At 59.8% G+C, this 17650-nt stretch overlaps 1 protein-coding gene across 6 annotated transcripts; it reads left to right on the top strand.

The window, feature by feature from the left end:
• Positions 1-283: 283 nt before the first annotated feature.
• Zbtb7a (zinc finger and BTB domain containing 7A) lies at positions 284-16878 on the top strand. 6 transcript variants are annotated; one of them, NM_001439483.1, is given in 3 exon segments: positions 284-375; positions 8727-9982; positions 12689-16878. In NM_001439483.1, coding segments are annotated over 2 exon segments (1710 nt in total). In that variant the 5' UTR covers positions 284-375; positions 8727-8738; the 3' UTR covers positions 13155-16878.
• The last annotated feature ends 772 nt before the right edge of the window (positions 16879-17650 follow it).

The raw sequence follows: 17650 nt of genomic DNA, 5'->3' as shown, positions 1-17650 counted from the left end.
AAGGACAAGGGGGTTAAAAAAAAAAAAAAGGGAAAAAAGGAAAACAAAAGCCGTTGGGTTGCTCCGCACTTTCCCACTCCCCACCTCCGTCCTGCCCGGCGCGGCGCCCCTGCGAGGGTCCCGGTCTACGCCCCACACCAGCCGGGCCAGTCAGCCGGCTGCAGGGAAAATTACAAGGCCTGGAAAACAACCGTCCTTCCCCGCCCCTCGCCAACCCCTTCCCCGCGCTACGCCCCTGGCACAGCCGGGTGGAGGCGACTGTTTTATGTAATCGCGGGGCGGCAGGTTTGCTGGCTGGCTGTACCGGTGAGGGCGGGACCCCCGAGCTCAGCTGACACCTCGCGGCCCTGCAAGTCTCCCCCTCGGGGGTCCCCGGTACGACTCTGGGCAAATTGAGGCGCAGAAGAGGGGGTTGGACGGAGAACCGACACTCTGAAACAGCCTTGCAAACTCTGGGCTCTTCGCAGTTTGGGTAAACTGAGGCTTATGGTGGCGTTTAGGGAACCCGGAGCTCAGATGCAGACTCCTGATCCTCGCAAATACCCATTCTCTTCCTTTCCTGGGTTGTTTGCACTACTTGGGTAAACTGAGGCCAAGGGTAACGGGAGCTCCGATGCAACCTCGTTGTCCTTGCAACAGAGTCTTCTTTCGATTCCTCGCATTATTTGGGGAAACTGAGGCTCAGGGGAGGTAGATGAGGTACCGTGGCAGCGCCCTGCTGGCCTCAGAGAGAGTTGTGCAGCCAGGGACTGTCACTTCCTCGCCTTCCTCTCAGCTCTCTGGACCAGCGGGCCCCCCACGCCCCGGCAGCGGGTCCTCCGGGTGCGCACCGCGCTCCCGCCCCCACTGCCAACCCGGTCCCGCCCCGCCCCGGGCTTCGGGGGCACAGCCCGCGCCCCCTGAACCCCGCCCTGCGCGCACAGGCCGGGGCTGTTTATCTGCGGCCCCCACCCCCTGCACCCGAGGGGCCCCTCTTGCCCGCCCCCAGCACCCCGGGGTGCTCTGGGCCGTAGATAAGCCAGCAGGCTGGCACGGCGCCGCGCACGGGGCGGAGAGGTCACGGGCTTGCCAGGGGAGGGGCCGATGGGTCGGGGCTGCGCCCCCCGCCCGCCCGGCACCCCCAAATCCCTAATCGCAGCCCGATCTGTTCTCCCGGCGCAGCCCCGCGGGACGTGGCAAGAGCCGACCTGCAGAGCCTGTTCTGGCCGCGGTGGCCGGGGGGGCGGGCTGGGCGTGGGGGTGCCGGCGCTGCGGCACCTTTAAGACGAGGGAGGACCCCTCTTGCCCTCGGACAAACCAGGAAGGGAGTCGCGAGCATCATACGGGGCTTTGCGTACTGTACGGCTACTGTAGGGGCAGTGACGCCGCCGCCCGCCCGAGCGAGGTCCGCGCCGCGGGCTGCCCCGATCGCGCGTCCTCCGGGCCCGGGTCCCCGCGAGGTAAGCTGCCTGGGCTGAAGGGGAGCCCTCTCCCGGAGAGGTGGGTTTTGTTTTCCTTTTTTCTTTCTTTTTAAATTTCCTTGCAGGGTGGGGACGCGGCCGGGGGCGCAGTGCGCACCCCGCGCGCCCGTACTGAGCGGAACGGATTGGATGGGGGATCTGGGGCGCCTCCGCAACTCCGGGGTTCTGGATACCAAGGTTGCCCGGCCATAGCCGGAGACGAGTCGGGCGGGGGGGGGGCTCCGCCCGGGTCCCTCCGGGGCGAAGGGCACAAACCCGCTCCTGATCCCTCCTCCCTGCTCCGGCAGCACGGCCTCCGGGCTCCCGGCGCGCGGCCTGCGGGGGAGGGGAGTCGGGCCGCACCGAAGGCGGAGGTGGGGGCAGAGGGGCGCGTCGCGTGCTAAGTTTGCAATAGGGCCTGGGGCGCGCCTCTCCTTTCTGAGTGGTAGTGGGCAAGCGGGGGACGGGAGAGGCCTATCTGGGATTGCTCGCAGACGTTGGAGTTGGCCAGGATGGAGCTCCTTGGCGGAGAGGGGGAGGGGGCTGACAAAACAGGGAGGGGGGCTTTGCAAAAAAAAAAAAAAAAAAAAAAAAAAAAAAAAGGCCCGAGAGAGGCGGAGGGAAGGGGTGAGGGGTGGAGTGTGGAGTGTCTGGGAGGCGGACGCGTCTTCGCGGTTCTCCTGGGCGCTGTAGTTCTTTTGCTTATCTTCAGTACTTGATGTTTTGGACGGTGGTCAGGGAACGTGAACTACAAATCCCAGAGTGCCCCGCGATAGCGGCGGGTCAGGGAGGGGCGTTGCGGAGGAGGGGCGGTGAGCGGCAGACCAGAGAGCCAATGGATACGAGAAACAGTCCGGCGCGGCTCTGCATGGGGATGGTGCCTGCGTCTGGGCGGAACCTGCGTTCAGGGGCGGGGTTTTGCAGGAGAGGCGGGGCTTCCGTGGCTCCCTCGCCGGGGGCCGGTGGCGGTCCCGGCTTCCGGCTGCCGCCCCTCCCCTCCTGTTGTGTAACCGTTCCTAGGCCCCCCCCGTTCGATATTTTAATTTTTCCCCCTTTTCCTTTAGTTCCGGACGCTCCGGGACGAGGAGAAAGGTTCCTCCACAAGACTGGACGTTCCCTTCCCGGGGGAGGGTGTGGTGTCAGGGGGCTTCGGGGCTTCAGGCGAGGCCGGGGATGCGCGGCCTGGCGCGGGCCGGGCCGGGCGCGGGGGAGGTGACGGGCGGACCCAGATCCGGGGTAATTTGCATCGCCCTCCCCCCAGCCCGGGTGGGGATTGGCCGGGCGGCGGCGGAGGGTGGTGCGGGGCCGGGCTCAGCGTCGCCCGCCGGGGCTCGGAGCCACCAGCCCGCCGCAGCCATCGTCCCGGTCGCTGGCGCCCGCGCGCCGCCCGCGAAGGAGGTAGGAGCCGCGCGGCCTCCGGGCCGCCGTCCTTTCCTTTCCTTCTTCCCTTCCTAATGGTGGCCATCGCCACCACGTGCGCCCCCGCTGCCGTCCCCACCTGGGCCTGGCACCCAAGGGTGTTCACTTTGGTGGCGGAAGTGAGAGACAGATGGCTTCCCTAGTTTCCTCCTCTCCTTTCCCTCCCCTCCCAAGCAGACCTACTTAGCTCAGCACCCGTGAATGACTAAGCCTAGTACCCACGGGTGACAGGCTTGGCGGAAGCCCTGTGTCTCCCCCCTCCTTGCCACAGCTGCTTCCCCCAGCGAGGGTGTCTCTGGCCTCTTATGTCAGCAGGCTAACTCCCCCCTCCACCATCTTCCCCAGGCCTGGGCCCAGGGCGTCATCCTGAGTGGCCGCTCCCACGCTGAGCGGGGACCCACCCTAGACACCAAGCTGATTACTTGTAATTGGCAGGGCTGTGGTGGGAGAGATCCCCAGGCCCTTATTCCCCCCTTCCGTTCAGGCTAGGCTCGGGATTGCAGAAGGGTTCACTCAGTTGGGGGACATCTGTTCATCCCAGGGTCACCTCTCCACCCCACACCTTTCCCGGAGGGACTCCCAGTGGCTCCCCCAGCTGGGCCCTGGCACCTCTCCGGGGCCGGGCTCGGGGCTCTGTTTACCGGCAGGCATCGCTGTGGAGACGGCCTGGGGGAGGGAGGGAGGGGACAGAGCCTGGGGTGGAAGACAGGCAGGAAACAGGATCCAACGGGGACACTGAAACTTTAATTTGCCGGTCACTTTGGGGGTGGGGGGTATTTATTATTTAGTTGAGATTGGCTGTGGTAGAGGCCAGTCAGCACCTTGCCTGCGAAGAGGGAGCCACACACCTCCGGTCTGAGTGTTGGGGGGACCTAAGCCACAGGCCCCAAGTAGCCTAGTGTGGGGACGGCTGTTGGGCAGAGCACCTTGTCCTTGGTGGCTTTTGGGTGCATTCTGTTCTTTTCCTTGAGGCTGTGTGACCTATAGCTTGGTCCTTGGCCCGTAGAATGAAACTGAGGCTTGGAGTGTTGGGGTCCTATGTGAGCCAGGGTCTGCAAGGGTCACGGGAGGTGGGAGGGAGGTACAGGAAGCAAAGGTAGACTCAAGGTCACATGCCCAGCGGCCCTGCCTCTGAGTGTAGGGGGTCTTACAAATCACCAAATGCCCTAGGGTGTCTGCCCACCTGTGTCTCATCCAAGAGATCTGGATGCCTGAGTAACACCTGTCACCATCATAGGCACTGCCCAGGATGACATTGAGCCCAGAGAGGGATATCAAGACTCCAAGGTCACACAGCTGGAAGCTAACAATCTGCCCTGGTCCTGGCATCTGCTGCCCTGTGTGCTGGGCACCTGGTGGAGGGTGTGAGTGACCCAGAACCACCACAGTGCCCCATCTGTACCCCAAATGGGGCAGAGCTGTGGTTTCCTCTGGTTTTTCCAGGAGGGATAGACGTCACCACTCAGGGCCCAGCGTGAGGAAGGGTCCAATGTGGCTTGGATGGGCCAAATGACTAACTGTTGTCTTAGATTCCTCCTCCCACACCCCCACCCCCACCCCCACCCCAGTGAGGTTCATCTGTGTCCTCTTGGGTTCCCTGGGGCCAGCTCAGGGCACCCTAGGGGCTACTAGGAGGTGGGAGTGGGTCTCTGCCAGCTGAGCCACCTTGGGCTTCCCCCACCTCCTGTGCCCCACCCAGGCCTTGCAGTGAGGCAGAGAACAAGCTGTGGTGGGGCCTGCCATCCACCCAGAAGTGTCACATTCCTTCTTTTCTGCCTTAATTTCCCCTACTGTTCTCCGGACTTCCCTTAGGCAACCCGAAACAGGTTTGGAGTGGCTGGTGGGTGGGAGTACCTATACCACCCTGAATTGTCCCAAGGACCTCAGTCCTGCCAGCCTCCTGGGGGTGCCCCATGGCCTGCACAGGGGCCAGGGGCCCTGTGCCCTGCCTGAGCTCCCTAGGGGGTGTGGGGGGGAGGGGAGAGGCACCCTGGGAAGAACAAGTTAGGCAAGACCAGCCAGGTTCAAATTCCAGCTGGCTGTGTGACCCGGGGCCAGTGGCTTCCCCTCTCTGATCCAGACCCCCCTGTGTTGAGAGGGGGCAGGGCTTCCAGAGGGCCTCCCAGGAATGTGTCCACAGGTGGGTGAGGGTGGGTCGGTTTCCTCCTGCTGCCCAGCCTTACGTCCATAGTGTGGGATCTGGAGTGTAGCCGGAGGATCGGCTCCTCCATCTGTCCCCTCAGCAGGCTGGGACTGGGCTAGCCAGTGGCCGTCCCCACCCACACCTTTCTGGTTTGACAGGAACAGGCCCTCCTGGGGGCCCACCTTGCGCCAGGATGTTTCTAAGGGAAGGTGGTGCGTTCTTCAGGCCCCTGGGGCACTGAGGGGTCTGGGGGTGGTGCAGGTGGCTTCAGGTGGCAGACCCTTCCAGGTCCCTCAGACTTTTGTGGGCATCTTGGATAACAGGTGCAGCTGGACTCATTTGTGGCTGGAGGGGACCTGGGTCCTTTCAGTCTGCCTTGGTTGCTTCTTGTGGCAGGAATCTCATCCCCTCCACCTGGGGAGGGGGTCCGGTTTCCACTTGGAAGTGGCCTAGGCCTCCCTTCTGGCCTTTCTGGATGTGTGGAGCTCAGAGCGTGGGAACTGGGTGGGCCTGGGCCCCACCCTGTGGCTGTGCTCTCCACAGGCCTGCCTGTCCCCACCCCCACATGCACACACTTCCCACTGGGCCGGCTGCCTTCCTGCCTCTGGCCCTTTAAGGCCCAGGGCAGGAAGCCCCTCCCCATTAGGGCAATAACTGCACAGTTAATGGCAGGGCCTGTCTGAGCCCTGCCTGGCCCTCTACTGCTACCTAGTCAGGAGGGCAGGCGGGCAGGGGGCCGTCTTATGTGCCCTCACTGACTTCCTGTCCCATTAGACCAGACCTAGGGACCAGGCCAGGCGGGCATTGGCGTCAGGTCAGGGCACTGTAACCCATGGGGACCAACCTTGCAGCACAGGCTGGGAGGGGTGGGGGCTGAGGGTCAGGGGCCTGGGGCTGTACCTGTGAGCTAGGCTTGCTATGTGACCTTGGGGTGGCTCCCCACCCTCTCTGGGTCTTGTGAGGGGACTCTGAGAAGCCCAAAGACCCTCAAGAGGTTGGTGGGTACTGTGGGACGGGTGTGCCAGGTGGCCTTAAGTTACAGTTCAGTGCCTGCTCTCCAGAGTCCTCAGAGGAAGCTGAGGCTTTGACCATGGCCCCATACAGGATCTCACCCAGGAACCTGGGGAGCAGGGTGGGAGGTGGGTGGAGTGCTGGGGAGGGTGGAGTCTGACCCCTCATTAACTGGCCCCAGAAATGTACAGGAAGGTAGTGCGTGGCAGTTTTTGTCCCAGCCCCTTCCCAGAAGCCCCTCTTTCTTCCTGAGGGTGGGGCCTGTAGGCCAGGCCAAATCTTTACCTGTGTGACCTTGGGAAGACCCCAGGCCTAGTGGCGCCCCCCCCCCCCCCATGCCATAGTCCTGTCTCCAGGACTGGGTTCAGCCTCTGTAGCCTTCCTTGGTTGTCCCTGCAGTCGGCTAAGATTACAGGGCTATAGTGTGGGCCTGGTTGGGTCTGCTGTGGGACCTTCTCCCTTGTGTCTCTTGTCCCATTGGGTAGAGGGCAGATGCAAAGGAAGACACCTGATTAGTTAGTTCCTGAACACCATGGAGAGGGGAGGGCAGATCGTCTTGAAAGTAGCTACAGCAAGTAATCCTAGGTTAGACCAGAGGTGGGACCAGCAGCTGTCCCCTGATACTGGGTGTGTCTGCCTGCCAGGTGGGTGGAGTAGGGTGTGGGCCCAGGTCTTTGGTTCCTCCGACCTTTGGCTATGACCCTTCTATATGGCCAGGCCACAGGAGCATGTGCCCCGCCTCTCCAACCCAGAAGGGGCCTGCCAGGGCCTGCCCCTTGCCTGTCCGCCGACTCAGCACTGAACATCCCCAGAAATCCCACGGAGACAGGCACAGGCAGGAGCTGTTGTGCAGGGACCCCAACCGGTGCTGGGGAGGTCTCCCTGAGGAGGGACATGTCCCTGGAGCTGGGCAGAGACATAGCTCCTGCGTGGCTGATGGGACTGGTGTACCGCGCCCTGCGTGGGTCCCCGATCCCTTGTTTCACAGGAGCTATGGCGGGTCCTGGCCTTCCTCTCTCACTTGAGCTGAGTCTCAGGCTGTTCCTGGGGTGAGGCCCCTGAGAGGCCCAGGTGGTGCCAAGGTCTGGGGTGTGGCACGGCAGGTGGTGCCTGTTCCTGGAGAGATGGCAGGCGGGTCAGGTGCAGGGGCCCAGAGACCCAGGAGCTCTGAGGGGGACAGTGATGGTGGTCACTTTTGTGTGTGTGTGTGTGTGTGTGTGTGTGTGAGAGAGAGAGAGAGAGAGAGAGAGAGAGAGAGAGATATTTTTCAGGCTCTGTGGCCTTGGGTCTTCCAGGCCAACATCTGCCCTAGCCACAACCTGGAGCCTGGGTGCCTTTGTACTTAAAATAGGGCTTCAGTAGCCCCAGGCCCTGGTGCTCAGTGCCTGGTGGGAAGCCAGGGTGGCCGTGCCCAAGGCGACAACCAGGCTGAGTCACTTGGGTTTTTTCAGGCTCAGGGGCCCTTGGAGGGCTACCTTTGAGCCATTCCCTGGGTCACCCTGGCTGGGGGATGCCTTTGGGGTCACATGCCCCCTCCTCCATGGCAGGCTGTGGCAGGAGGGGACAGGGTTGACTTGTCTTTCCACATGCTCTCCAAGGCCTGGGGCCAGACAGCAGATGGCAGGGGGTGGAAGCAACCAACGGGGGCTCCTCAAGGCCTCTCCGGACTGGCGTAGGTTATCCCTTCTGGGCCCCTGGGCCTGGTCTCTGCAGTCACATCTGTGAGAGTCCCCTTTGGTGGGTGGGGGCAGAGGCACAAAGGACTCTTGTCACAAACCACTCCTGTGGGGAAAAATCCACTATGGACTGTGCCTCCTGACAGCCTTCTGGGTGAGGGAGGGGACTCCTTCCTCAGGAGGCTGAGGAAGGAGTAGATTCGGCCGTGTCCCTTCTGGGAACAACTCCAGGGGCCCCTGGCCCTATAGTGCAGGCGGGCTGTTCTGGATCTGGAGGAATGTGGGCCTTGTTGGGTGGCGAAGGGCAGCCTGGCTCCCTGGAGAGGGCGGAGGGGTGGGGACAGAGCCAGAGGGTTGCACAAGGCCGTGGGCAGATGAGTCACAGCTCTGGGGGGGCAACGAGGAGGGGTGGGGTGTGGGGGACAGCCCAGTGTCCCCTCTGCTGGGCTTCTCTAGGGATGGCTGCCCATTTTCCAGATGGGGAGTCCGAGGCTTGGAGCATGCTGAGCCCCATCCTAGGCAACATAGCAAGGTGTGCGGGAGGCCCTGGTCTACCCTGTGAGGGGAGCATGGCATGGGCTGTAACTTGGTTTCCTCCCTTATTCACCAGTTGGTCTGTCTGGTGTGGGGGGCAGGGCAGGAAGGGGGCACCCCTAGTGTACAGGTACTAGGCAGGCCTCAGTCCTGGAGTTGGGGTACACCCTGTCCTGCCCAACGAATCTTCCAGGGGAGCAAGGCCTGTTGTCGTGCCAGTTTAGTCCTGACCTCCTTTGGGGCCATAGTAGGTGGGCTTTTACCCCTGGCCCTGCTTCCCTTTTGGACTCTTGGTGCCATAAGACCCTGAAACTGAGGGCCACCTCAGGACCCCAAGTCTGGTCTGCAGGCACAGAGAGGCCCTAGCTATCCGACCTCTTCTTCTGTCACATCGGGTTTTGGTATGCTCTGCTCTGACGGTGTTCCCCTGGGGAGACTGAGGCTGAGAAGGCCAGGCTCCAGCCAGAGATAGTCCCCTTTGCTGACTGCCACCCCTTTCTGCAGGTGTCGCGGAAGATGGCTGGCGGCGTGGACGGCCCCATCGGGATCCCGTTCCCAGACCACAGCAGCGACATCCTGAGCGGCCTGAATGAGCAGCGGACTCAGGGGCTGCTGTGTGATGTGGTGATCTTGGTGGAGGGACGTGAGTTCCCCACGCATCGCTCGGTGCTGGCCGCCTGCAGTCAGTACTTCAAGAAGCTGTTCACTTCGGGCGCTGTCGTGGACCAGCAGAACGTGTACGAGATTGACTTTGTGAGCGCCGAGGCGCTGACGGCGCTCATGGACTTTGCCTACACAGCCACGCTCACGGTCAGCACGGCCAATGTGGGCGACATCCTGAGTGCGGCCCGGCTGCTGGAGATCCCGGCCGTGAGCCGAGTGTGCACTGACCTGCTGGAGCGCCAGATTCTTGCGGCCGACGATGTGGGGGATGCGGGCCAGCCCGATGGGGCGGGTCCCACGGACCAGCGCAACCTGCTGCGTGCCAAGGAGTACCTGGAGTTCTTCCGCAGCAACCCCATGAATAGCCTGCCCCCCACTGCCTTCCAGTGGCCTGGCTTCAGTGCCCCCGATGACGACCTGGATGCCACCAAGGAGGCAGTGGCTGCCGCTGTGGCTGCTGTGGCTGCAGGTGACTGCAATGGCTTAGACTTCTACGGCCCAGGGCCTCCAGCTGATCGGCCCCCAACGGGCGATGGGGAGGAGGGTGACAGCACCCCAGGGCTGTGGCCTGAGCGGGATGAAGATGCCCCGCCTGGGGGGCTCTTCCCGCCTCCTACTGCCCCGCCAGCCACTACACAGAACGGCCACTATGGCCGTGCAGGGGCCAGCACTGGTGAGGAAGAAGCAGTGGCGCTCTCTGAGGCCGCCCCTGAGCCGGGTGACTCCCCGGGCTTCCTGTCAGGTGCTGCAGAAGGCGAGGATGGGGATGCCGCTGATGTGGACGGGCTAGCGGCCAGCACACTGCTACAGCAGATGATGTCGTCCGTGGGCCGGGCAGGGGACAGTGATGAGGAGTCCCGCCCGGACGACAAGGGTGTCATGGACTACTACCTGAAGTACTTCAGCGGAGCCCATGAGGGTGATGTGTACCCGGCCTGGTCACAGAAGGGCGAGAAGAAAATCCGGGCCAAGGCCTTCCAGAAGTGCCCCATTTGCGAGAAGGTGATTCAGGGCGCAGGCAAGCTGCCCCGGCACATCCGCACGCACACCGGCGAGAAGCCCTATGAGTGCAACATCTGCAAGGTCCGCTTCACCAGGTGAGCCACCCGGCCCAGTGAGGTCAGGCGGGAGAGCGACTGAGGCTCTCTGCCTCTCTTGGTGTCTCTGTCCCCTCTTTTCTTGGGTCTGTGCCTCCTAGAGTTAGTTCCCTTCTCTTTCCCCACCAGTGATGCTCGCTTGGTAGCTGGTGTTGCTCCACCACCATGGTGTTTGTTTCACCGTGGAGACCAGGTGGGCCTGCCTGGAACGTGCTGAGGTCCTCCTGGGCCCCTACACTGGGCTCTGCAGCAGCGTTCGCTGGGCGCCTGAGGTCTAGCATCCAGCCAGGCCTCCCTGGAACGATTCAGACGGACAGGGGAGAGGCTTTGTAAGCAGAACAGTGGTGCAGAGTCCCTGGGGCCAGTTAACTTGGAGGTCCTTTGGGCCCAACCAGTAGTGGGTGTGGGGGGGAAGTCCTGGGAAGAAGCCCTGGGGAGCCCAAGTCCATTCAGGATCGAGTCTGAGGAGTCCAAAGTTGGCTGTGTGAACCCAGGACAACCTAGACCTGTACTCAGCCGTGTGTGTGTGTGTGTGTGTGTGTGTGTGTGTGTGTGTGTGTGTGTGTGTGTGTGTGTGTAGGGGTGACTGGCTGGCTGGGGCGCAGCTAGGCCCAGTGACTCAGCGCTACCCCCTGCCCTGGGGTTCCCCAGCCACGCCTACCAGGCCTGAAGAAAGAAGCCATTGTCTCAACTTCCTGGCCCCACCCGACCCCCATCCCAGCACCCTGGCCCCCTCCCCAGAGGGCAGCAGGAGAGGGTGCGGCAGGGCTCCAGTGCCCAGGAGTGCCAGGTAGGGACAAAGAGCACGTACCATGGAAGGCAGTTGCTTTAGTAGGTGAGACTAGGGCTGGGAAGACTCCTCCCCCAGGGGACATCCTGGGCTACCAAGAGCCCTCCCTTCTCAGACAGACATTGGGCTCTGGAGAGACCAACAAGGTGGAGGTCCTGGGTCACCCTGAGGCCACTCCACAGAATTTCTTTTTACCCTGTGTATACCTGGCTACCCCCAAGTTTGGGGCTGGTCCTTCTTCCCTGCAGAGAAACAAACTCAGAACCTGGTGCCTGCTGAGGCCCTTCTGTGGCTTACCTGCTTACCCCTTCTCTAGGGCCTTCCCCACCCGCTGCCTCACCCCCACCTTAACCGCCCCCTCTAGGCCTGGAGCCCAGGGGCCCCTGTGACTCACGGCAAGCATTGAGTAAGCCAGGCTTGTAGCAGCCGGGGCTATAATTACTCAGGCCGGGGCTTGGGGTGATGAAACTGGGGCTGCCTCCCACCTCTACCCTGCCTCTGTGTGGCCCCTGGGCTGCTGTGCAACCCCAGGCCAGTCAGTTCCCCCCTCTGAGCCTTCTGGGGAAATCTCTGTACAAAGCTAGGAAAACTAACCACTGGGGTACTGGGTGGGGCCTGTGCAGGGGAACAGCTGCTGCCCCCCAATACTGGGTGTAGATAGTGGGGGGGAAGTGAGCAGGCTGCAGGGGGTGGTGAGGTTTCACTGCATTGAAGTACTCCTGGTATAACAGCTGGAGACTCAGGTCTGGTGCTACCCTCAGGGCAGTAGGGAGCAGTGGAGGTCCAGGGGCTGCAGCTCAGTTGGCCCTATACACAGAGCCGGAGCGGAGCGGGAGCGGGAACCTGGTCTCAGGGGATTGGCTAAGGCAGAGGGGTGTCCAGAGTGTCAACAGGGGATGAATAGCAGTTAATCAGTCCATACGTCAAAGGAAGCCATCAGGGTTGCTGGAGGAGTTTGGATTCCAGGCCAGCCTGGGCTACATGGGGAGCCCAAGACTTAGCACAGGGCAGACCCAGACTAGGGAGTGTCACCCGGTCAGGTGCAGCCCTGGGTTAATCAGAAGGAGCAAGAGCTGTTTGTGGTAGGGCCCGCCTTTCAGAGGCCTGATATTTCCATCCCCTCTGCGGGACTCGCGGCAGGATGGAGGGAGGGCAGCCAGGGGCCATGAACTCATCCTGCCCAGCACTTGGGAGGCTGAGGCAGGAGGATGACAAGTGCAAGGTTATGACTCGGAGAGACACTTCCTTCCCCTTAACAGCCCTTCAGAGACCACTACCTAGGCAATGTTTACAGACTACTCACAGCAAAGGTACCCAGGGAGACCTTGGGGTGTCAGAGGCTGTGGTACAGGTTCATGTGAGGGTCTAGGAGGCCCGGGACCTGATGGACTTGGTGAGGGCTGGGAGGTGACAGTCCTTTCATGATGTAGTCCTTGGGATGTAGGACATTTTGTTTGAGACTTAGTCTCTGTGGGTAGACCAGGCTATCCCAGAACTGCATGTAGCCCAGGCTAGGCTCCTGCTCACAGAGATCCATCAGTTTCTGCCTCCAGAGTGCTGGGATTGTGGGCATGTGCTATCAAGGCATAGAACGCTAGGGTCTGAGAGCAGAACTCCCTAGTACCTGTCGCAGTCCTGCCCTGCCCTCCAGCAGGCACCCAGTAAATCAGAAATGTTGGCGCCAAGGCAAGCACAGCAGCCCCTGCCTGACTGTTGAAATGAAAAGGCTTCTTAGAGAGGTTGAGTATTTTCTGCGTTGCACAGCAGTGCCAAGTGCCAGCTTTGGCCCATACTATTTGTCTGGTTTGCTGGGTCCCCTGTGCCCCTGGGTTCTGAGGTCTGGGAACAAGGGAGACAAGTACTTGGGTGGGGCATGGGGGTCTCCCAGGTGCCTGCTGACCGTGCCCCGCCCTCAGACAGGACAAGCTGAAGGTGCACATGCGGAAGCACACGGGTGAGAAACCGTACCTGTGCCAGCAGTGCGGCGCGGCCTTCGCACACAACTACGACCTGAAGAACCACATGCGGGTGCACACAGGGCTGCGACCGTACCAGTGTGACAGCTGCTGCAAGACCTTCGTGCGCTCCGACCACCTGCACAGACACCTCAAGAAGGACGGCTGCAATGGGGTCCCCTCGCGCCGTGGCCGCAAGCCCCGCGTGCGGGGTGTGCCACCTGATGTCCCCTCCGGGGCTGGCGCACCCCCCGGGCTCCCGGATGCTCCACGCAATGGCCAGGAGAAGCACTTTAAGGACGAGGAGGAGGACGAGGAGGAGGCCAGCCCTGACGGCTTGGGCCGCCTGAATGTAGCGGGCAGTGGAGGAGACGATGGTGCGGGTGGCCCCACGGTGGCCGCCACTGAGGGTAACTTCGCAACCTGACTCGTATTAAAACAAACCAAAAACAAAACAAAAAACTAAGAACAGAGAGAAACCACCACCCACCCCCAGCACCACAAGTAAGCAGTTCTCTGTCCAGACGCCCTCCATCCATCCGCGCGGACATGTGTGCGTGTATATACCATGGCCGCGGGCGCCTGCCTTTCTCAGATCCTTAGGATGTGGCCCCATCTGCTCCTGTGCCCCTCGCCCCGTCCACCCAGAGGTCCCACCCAGGGGCCCAGCCTGCTCCTGCTAAGGCGAGGGCGATAGGGTCGCCAGGACAGGCGCCCAGCTCCTTGCTGGTTGGTTTTAGGGGGTCTTAGACAGACCTTAAATGCTCTGTCCACTATGAGTGGACGTTAAAATGGTCCCCAGCTCCCCACCCTCCTTCCTCAGGGCACTTACTAAAAGAGGGGGGTGTCCCCTCGGGCTCCCTCCCCGCCTGTGGCCTCACATCTCTGCACATCCACCATGGCCACCACTGACATACAAATCTATTTATTCCCAAGCCTGGATGGCCAGAGCGGGGATTTGGGGGGCTGCTGGGGTCCCTGCCACCCTCTTTCACGGCACTTAGACCTGACGGGGTCCTTGGGGCCACTGCTCAGGGCGACCCCCCCCAACCTTCCCATCTCTGCTTGGCCATGCCCCACCCTGTGTTCAGAGATTGAAAATTCGTCGTTACCCCGCGCCCCACTTTTTAAGGCACTTTTTAGATCTATTTCCCCTTTTCTCCTTAAAGACAGTTTATATAGAGATATATATAGAGAGAGATATATAAAATATTCTTTTCCTCAGAGGAGCCGGCAGCAGTTGTGGGTGGACGTAGCCAAGATCAGAGGTAACCCCAGGAACTCAGGCAGAGACAGGCGAGGGAGCGAGAGAAAGGCCACAGCTTAATGTCACAAAACAGCAATAAAACCCCAAGACTTTAGAAACACGAAAACAGAACATTAAAAAAAAAAAAAAAAAAAAAAAGGGCAAAAGCGGCGACGGCCATGTGGGGATCTTGGCACTTTGTAACTGAACGGGTACTTTTCATTCTTAACTTAAGAAATGTTTACAAGTTGCACCCAGCTTCTATGAAAAATTGGAGAGAGGGAGAGCAGTGGGAAGTAACTAAGTCAATTTATTTTTGTATAAAATAAAAGAACCCCAACCCATTGCTCCGGTAGAATCCGCTTGCGTTCCCAAGACTCAGGGCGGGGCGTCCAGGGCGCCACGGGAAGGGACCCGGGTCCGCTTGGCCTGCCTCCGGGGCTCCCTGAGTCTGCCAGGGGCCCCTGTTTCCCAGGTTATTTTAATTTTCTCTCTGTAGGAGACCACAGGCCTGGGAGCCGCAGGCCACCTGTCCTGTCCTTCCCAGCTCAGGGATGTCCCCGAGAGAGGGCTGGTCCTCGGCTAGCCAGACCCCGTGCCCCCGTGTGGTTCCCCCTCCCCGTGTGGTGGTCCCCTTCCTAGGCACCCCCTCTTTTTATTCAAAGGCACTGACTGTAACCCAGGGGCTAGCACCTGAGCCCCCCACACTCTAAACTCTGGCTTCCCCAAAAGGCTCGGTGTTGACTGAGCCACAGGCCACGGACAGGGGTTGGGGTTGGGGGACATGGGTGCCAGCACACCCCCATGTCAAACCTTGTGGCCAAGGTAGAACCAAACTTGGGACCTTGTCCATGTATACTCTGCCGAGCCCTTTCCAGTGCATGCCGGCGGGGTAGAGGGTCCTGTGTCCCCATCTGACAAATGTTTCTTTGGTTTTAAAGGGAAGCTCTTTCAGAAGGCCTCTTTCCAGTTTCTAGCAGAGGGGTTTTCCTTTCTAACCCCGTCTACTGCGCGACACCCCCCCCCCCCGATGTCTCAGGATCCCCCCTTGGGGCCAGCAGAATGGGCCCAGGGGCGGGGTGGTGCTGGCCTCCCCTTGCACCCTACTTTCGCACTGAGCTGTCCTGGGAACTGCTGTGGAGGCCAAGTTGGTCCCCAGTCCCCCATTCTCAGACAGGTCAGCCCCTCCATCCTCTCGCAATAAAACCAACTTTAATCACATGTCATCCTGGCCAGCGGCCACTAGTCTTGGGGTGGATGGAGCCCTTGGGGACTATGGTAGGGCGTCCCGTAGCCCGCCAGCGACACCGCAGATCCCTTAGGGATTGCACTAAACCCTTGCCCCTCACTCTGCACCCAGCTTCTGCCCACCCACACCCACCTTGCCTTAACCGCCAGCCCGTCCCTAGGGGGCCGCAGCCACAGCATGGGCCCAGCGCCGGGACATCCCCAGCCCCCTAAAGGCCCTCCCCAAACCCCCCCCATATACTGCAATCACATACTGTATATAGAATGTGGATCGATTTTTACAAATTTTTATTCTTTAAATTAAGGCCGTGATAAAAGTTGCCAAAGAGAATTGTGGAATTCACTAGAGGTTTGAGCAGAGGGTGCTATAGAAAGGTTTTATTTGGTTGTTTGGGGTGTGTGTGTGTGTGTGTGTGTGTGTGTGTGTGTCCCCTTTTTTTTTTTTTTTAAACTGCCTGGTACCAATAACAAAAAGAAAAAGAAGAGAAATTTGTTACTTCCATTATGGTGAATTTGCGTGTGTGTGAGTGTGTGAGACAGAAGGGCCCAGGCTGTGGGGTTCTGGGGACCCCAGTGCTGGGGAGGTGACCAGCCTGCAGCTGGCACCAGCCTGTGACCTGAACAAGGCCACCCCTGCTGAGTAGTTGCTGCTCTTTGCCTTCCTGTCCCTACAGGCCTTTGGAGATTAAGAAAAAAAAAAAAAAAGGCAAAAAAATAAAAAAATATAAAAATAAAAATAAAAAGCAAAACCCTATATATCTACAGAAACCAATGAATGTAAACGGCAGAGCAGGCCCCGCCATGCTGGGCTCCAGTGGTAGAACCAAAGTGGGTGCCCTGGGGTGCTCATTTAGGAGGACCCCCGAGTGGCCACCACCCTGTCACCCTTTTGAGCACAGCTGACCCGAGGGTGCTCTGGTGGGTCCCCTTGGGTAGCCAGGGAATGCTGCCGCTGTGGCAGGCACAATGGCAGCCTGGAAGTCCAGGCGGAAACTGGGCTGGTCGTTCAGGGGAAGGCAGTGTGAGTAGCAGGGTGTGTAGGAGGGACACAGGCTGAAAGGAAAAATAGAAAAAAACAAAAAAACCACAAAAACCAACAAAAAAAGAAAAAGCAAAATCCTATTTTTTGAGAAAGAAAGATATTTATATTTGCAGTTTTATTTTAAAAAGTTATTTAAGCTGAGGAAACAGCCTTCCCGGAGGTGGGGGTGGCTGGCACCGGACGGGTCAGGGGTCTTGGGGGGCTCCTCACCCCAGAAATGATTATCTCAGTTCAGAACTAGCTCGCACTAAATATATACTGATTTACCTTTGTGGGGGGGCAGGGAGGCCAAGAGACAGAGGGCCAGGGGAATCCCACCCCAAGCCCAGAACGAGGTGCCTTGGAATTTGGGGCCCCAGGCCTGGTGCATGGGGGTCCAGAGCACAGAACAGACATTCCACTGACCGGATGTAAGAATCTTTATAAAAAGTGTGGGAGGCAGAACGAAAACAAATCAACTGATTAAAGAAAAATGCACTTTTTGGGGGTGGGGGGACAAGCTTTAAAAGTAATTAAAAAACAACAAAAGATTATGAAAAATCCGAAAAAATAGAATTCATTTTTCTTGTACATAAAAGAGAAAAACCCAACCACTAAATGCAGCCTGTTACGATATCTCTTTGCCTGGTCTCTGTGTTGTTTTGTGGTTTTTTTTGGGGGGGGGGTGTGTGGGAGACACCCAATCTGCCTGGTCTCACATTCCCTATGGGTGGGGCCTGGCAGAGGGACCCAGCGAGTCCCAGGGTGGGTGGTGGGTTTCCCAGGCTTTCCTGGGAAAGGTCAGTGATCAGTGGGCCAGCTGGGCTGGTGACTTCAAAGTCCTGGCTCAGACACCCCAACTTTACAGTGTTGTAGGCCCTGGGTGGGCTGTATCTGGATTCTAGAAGGCCCCATGCTGCTGTCCCCAGCTGAGCTCCACTGACCTTATCAGGCCTAGGGGGCCCGGAAACCTCAGCTGGCTGTGGACAACTTCCTGTCTCCAGGAGGAAGCTGGCCTGGGGCCCTGTCACTGGGGACGGGATGCGGTGGGCTTGGGGTCCACTCTCTGCCTCTAGGCTTTCTTATGGTGTCTTCCCACTTGTTTTGCTGTGGCCCAGACAGAGTTCTGTCCAGAGCATGGATGAGTCGCTCTTGGATCACCGTGGAGACCTGTATGTTGGGAATCCACTAGGCCTGCCTGCTAGAGCCTAAAATGTCTATTAACAGGTGACTGTCACAGCTCCGAGTGGGAGAGGCCTCCTTGATGACTTACCTGCTGACCATTCCCAGATCAATGATGTCGTACAGTGCTGGGTCTGAGCAGGGAGTGCGATGCATATCTGTGCCATGCCGAGGTTTCCAGTAGCAAGCCTCATCCACTCATCTCTTACTTGAGCATACCACCGGC

Source organism: Rattus norvegicus, chromosome 7 (assembly GCF_021556685.1).
Source record: "Rattus norvegicus strain SHRSP/BbbUtx chromosome 7, alternate assembly SHRSP_T2T, whole genome shotgun sequence".
In the NCBI taxonomy this organism is placed as follows: Eukaryota; Metazoa; Chordata; class Mammalia; order Rodentia; family Muridae; genus Rattus; species Rattus norvegicus.
This window is presented reverse-complemented; position numbering and strand designations above follow the sequence as displayed.

Coding starts and splice junctions, on each gene's coding strand:
- Zbtb7a (XM_087555463.1), top strand. CDS start 8,739: ATGGCTGGCGGCGTGGACGGCCCCATCGGGATCCCGTTCCCAGACCAC. Junction 9,983..12,688: donor TGCAAGGTCCGCTTCACCAG/GTGAGCCACCCG, acceptor CCCCGCCCTCAG/ACAGGACAAGCTGAAGGTGC.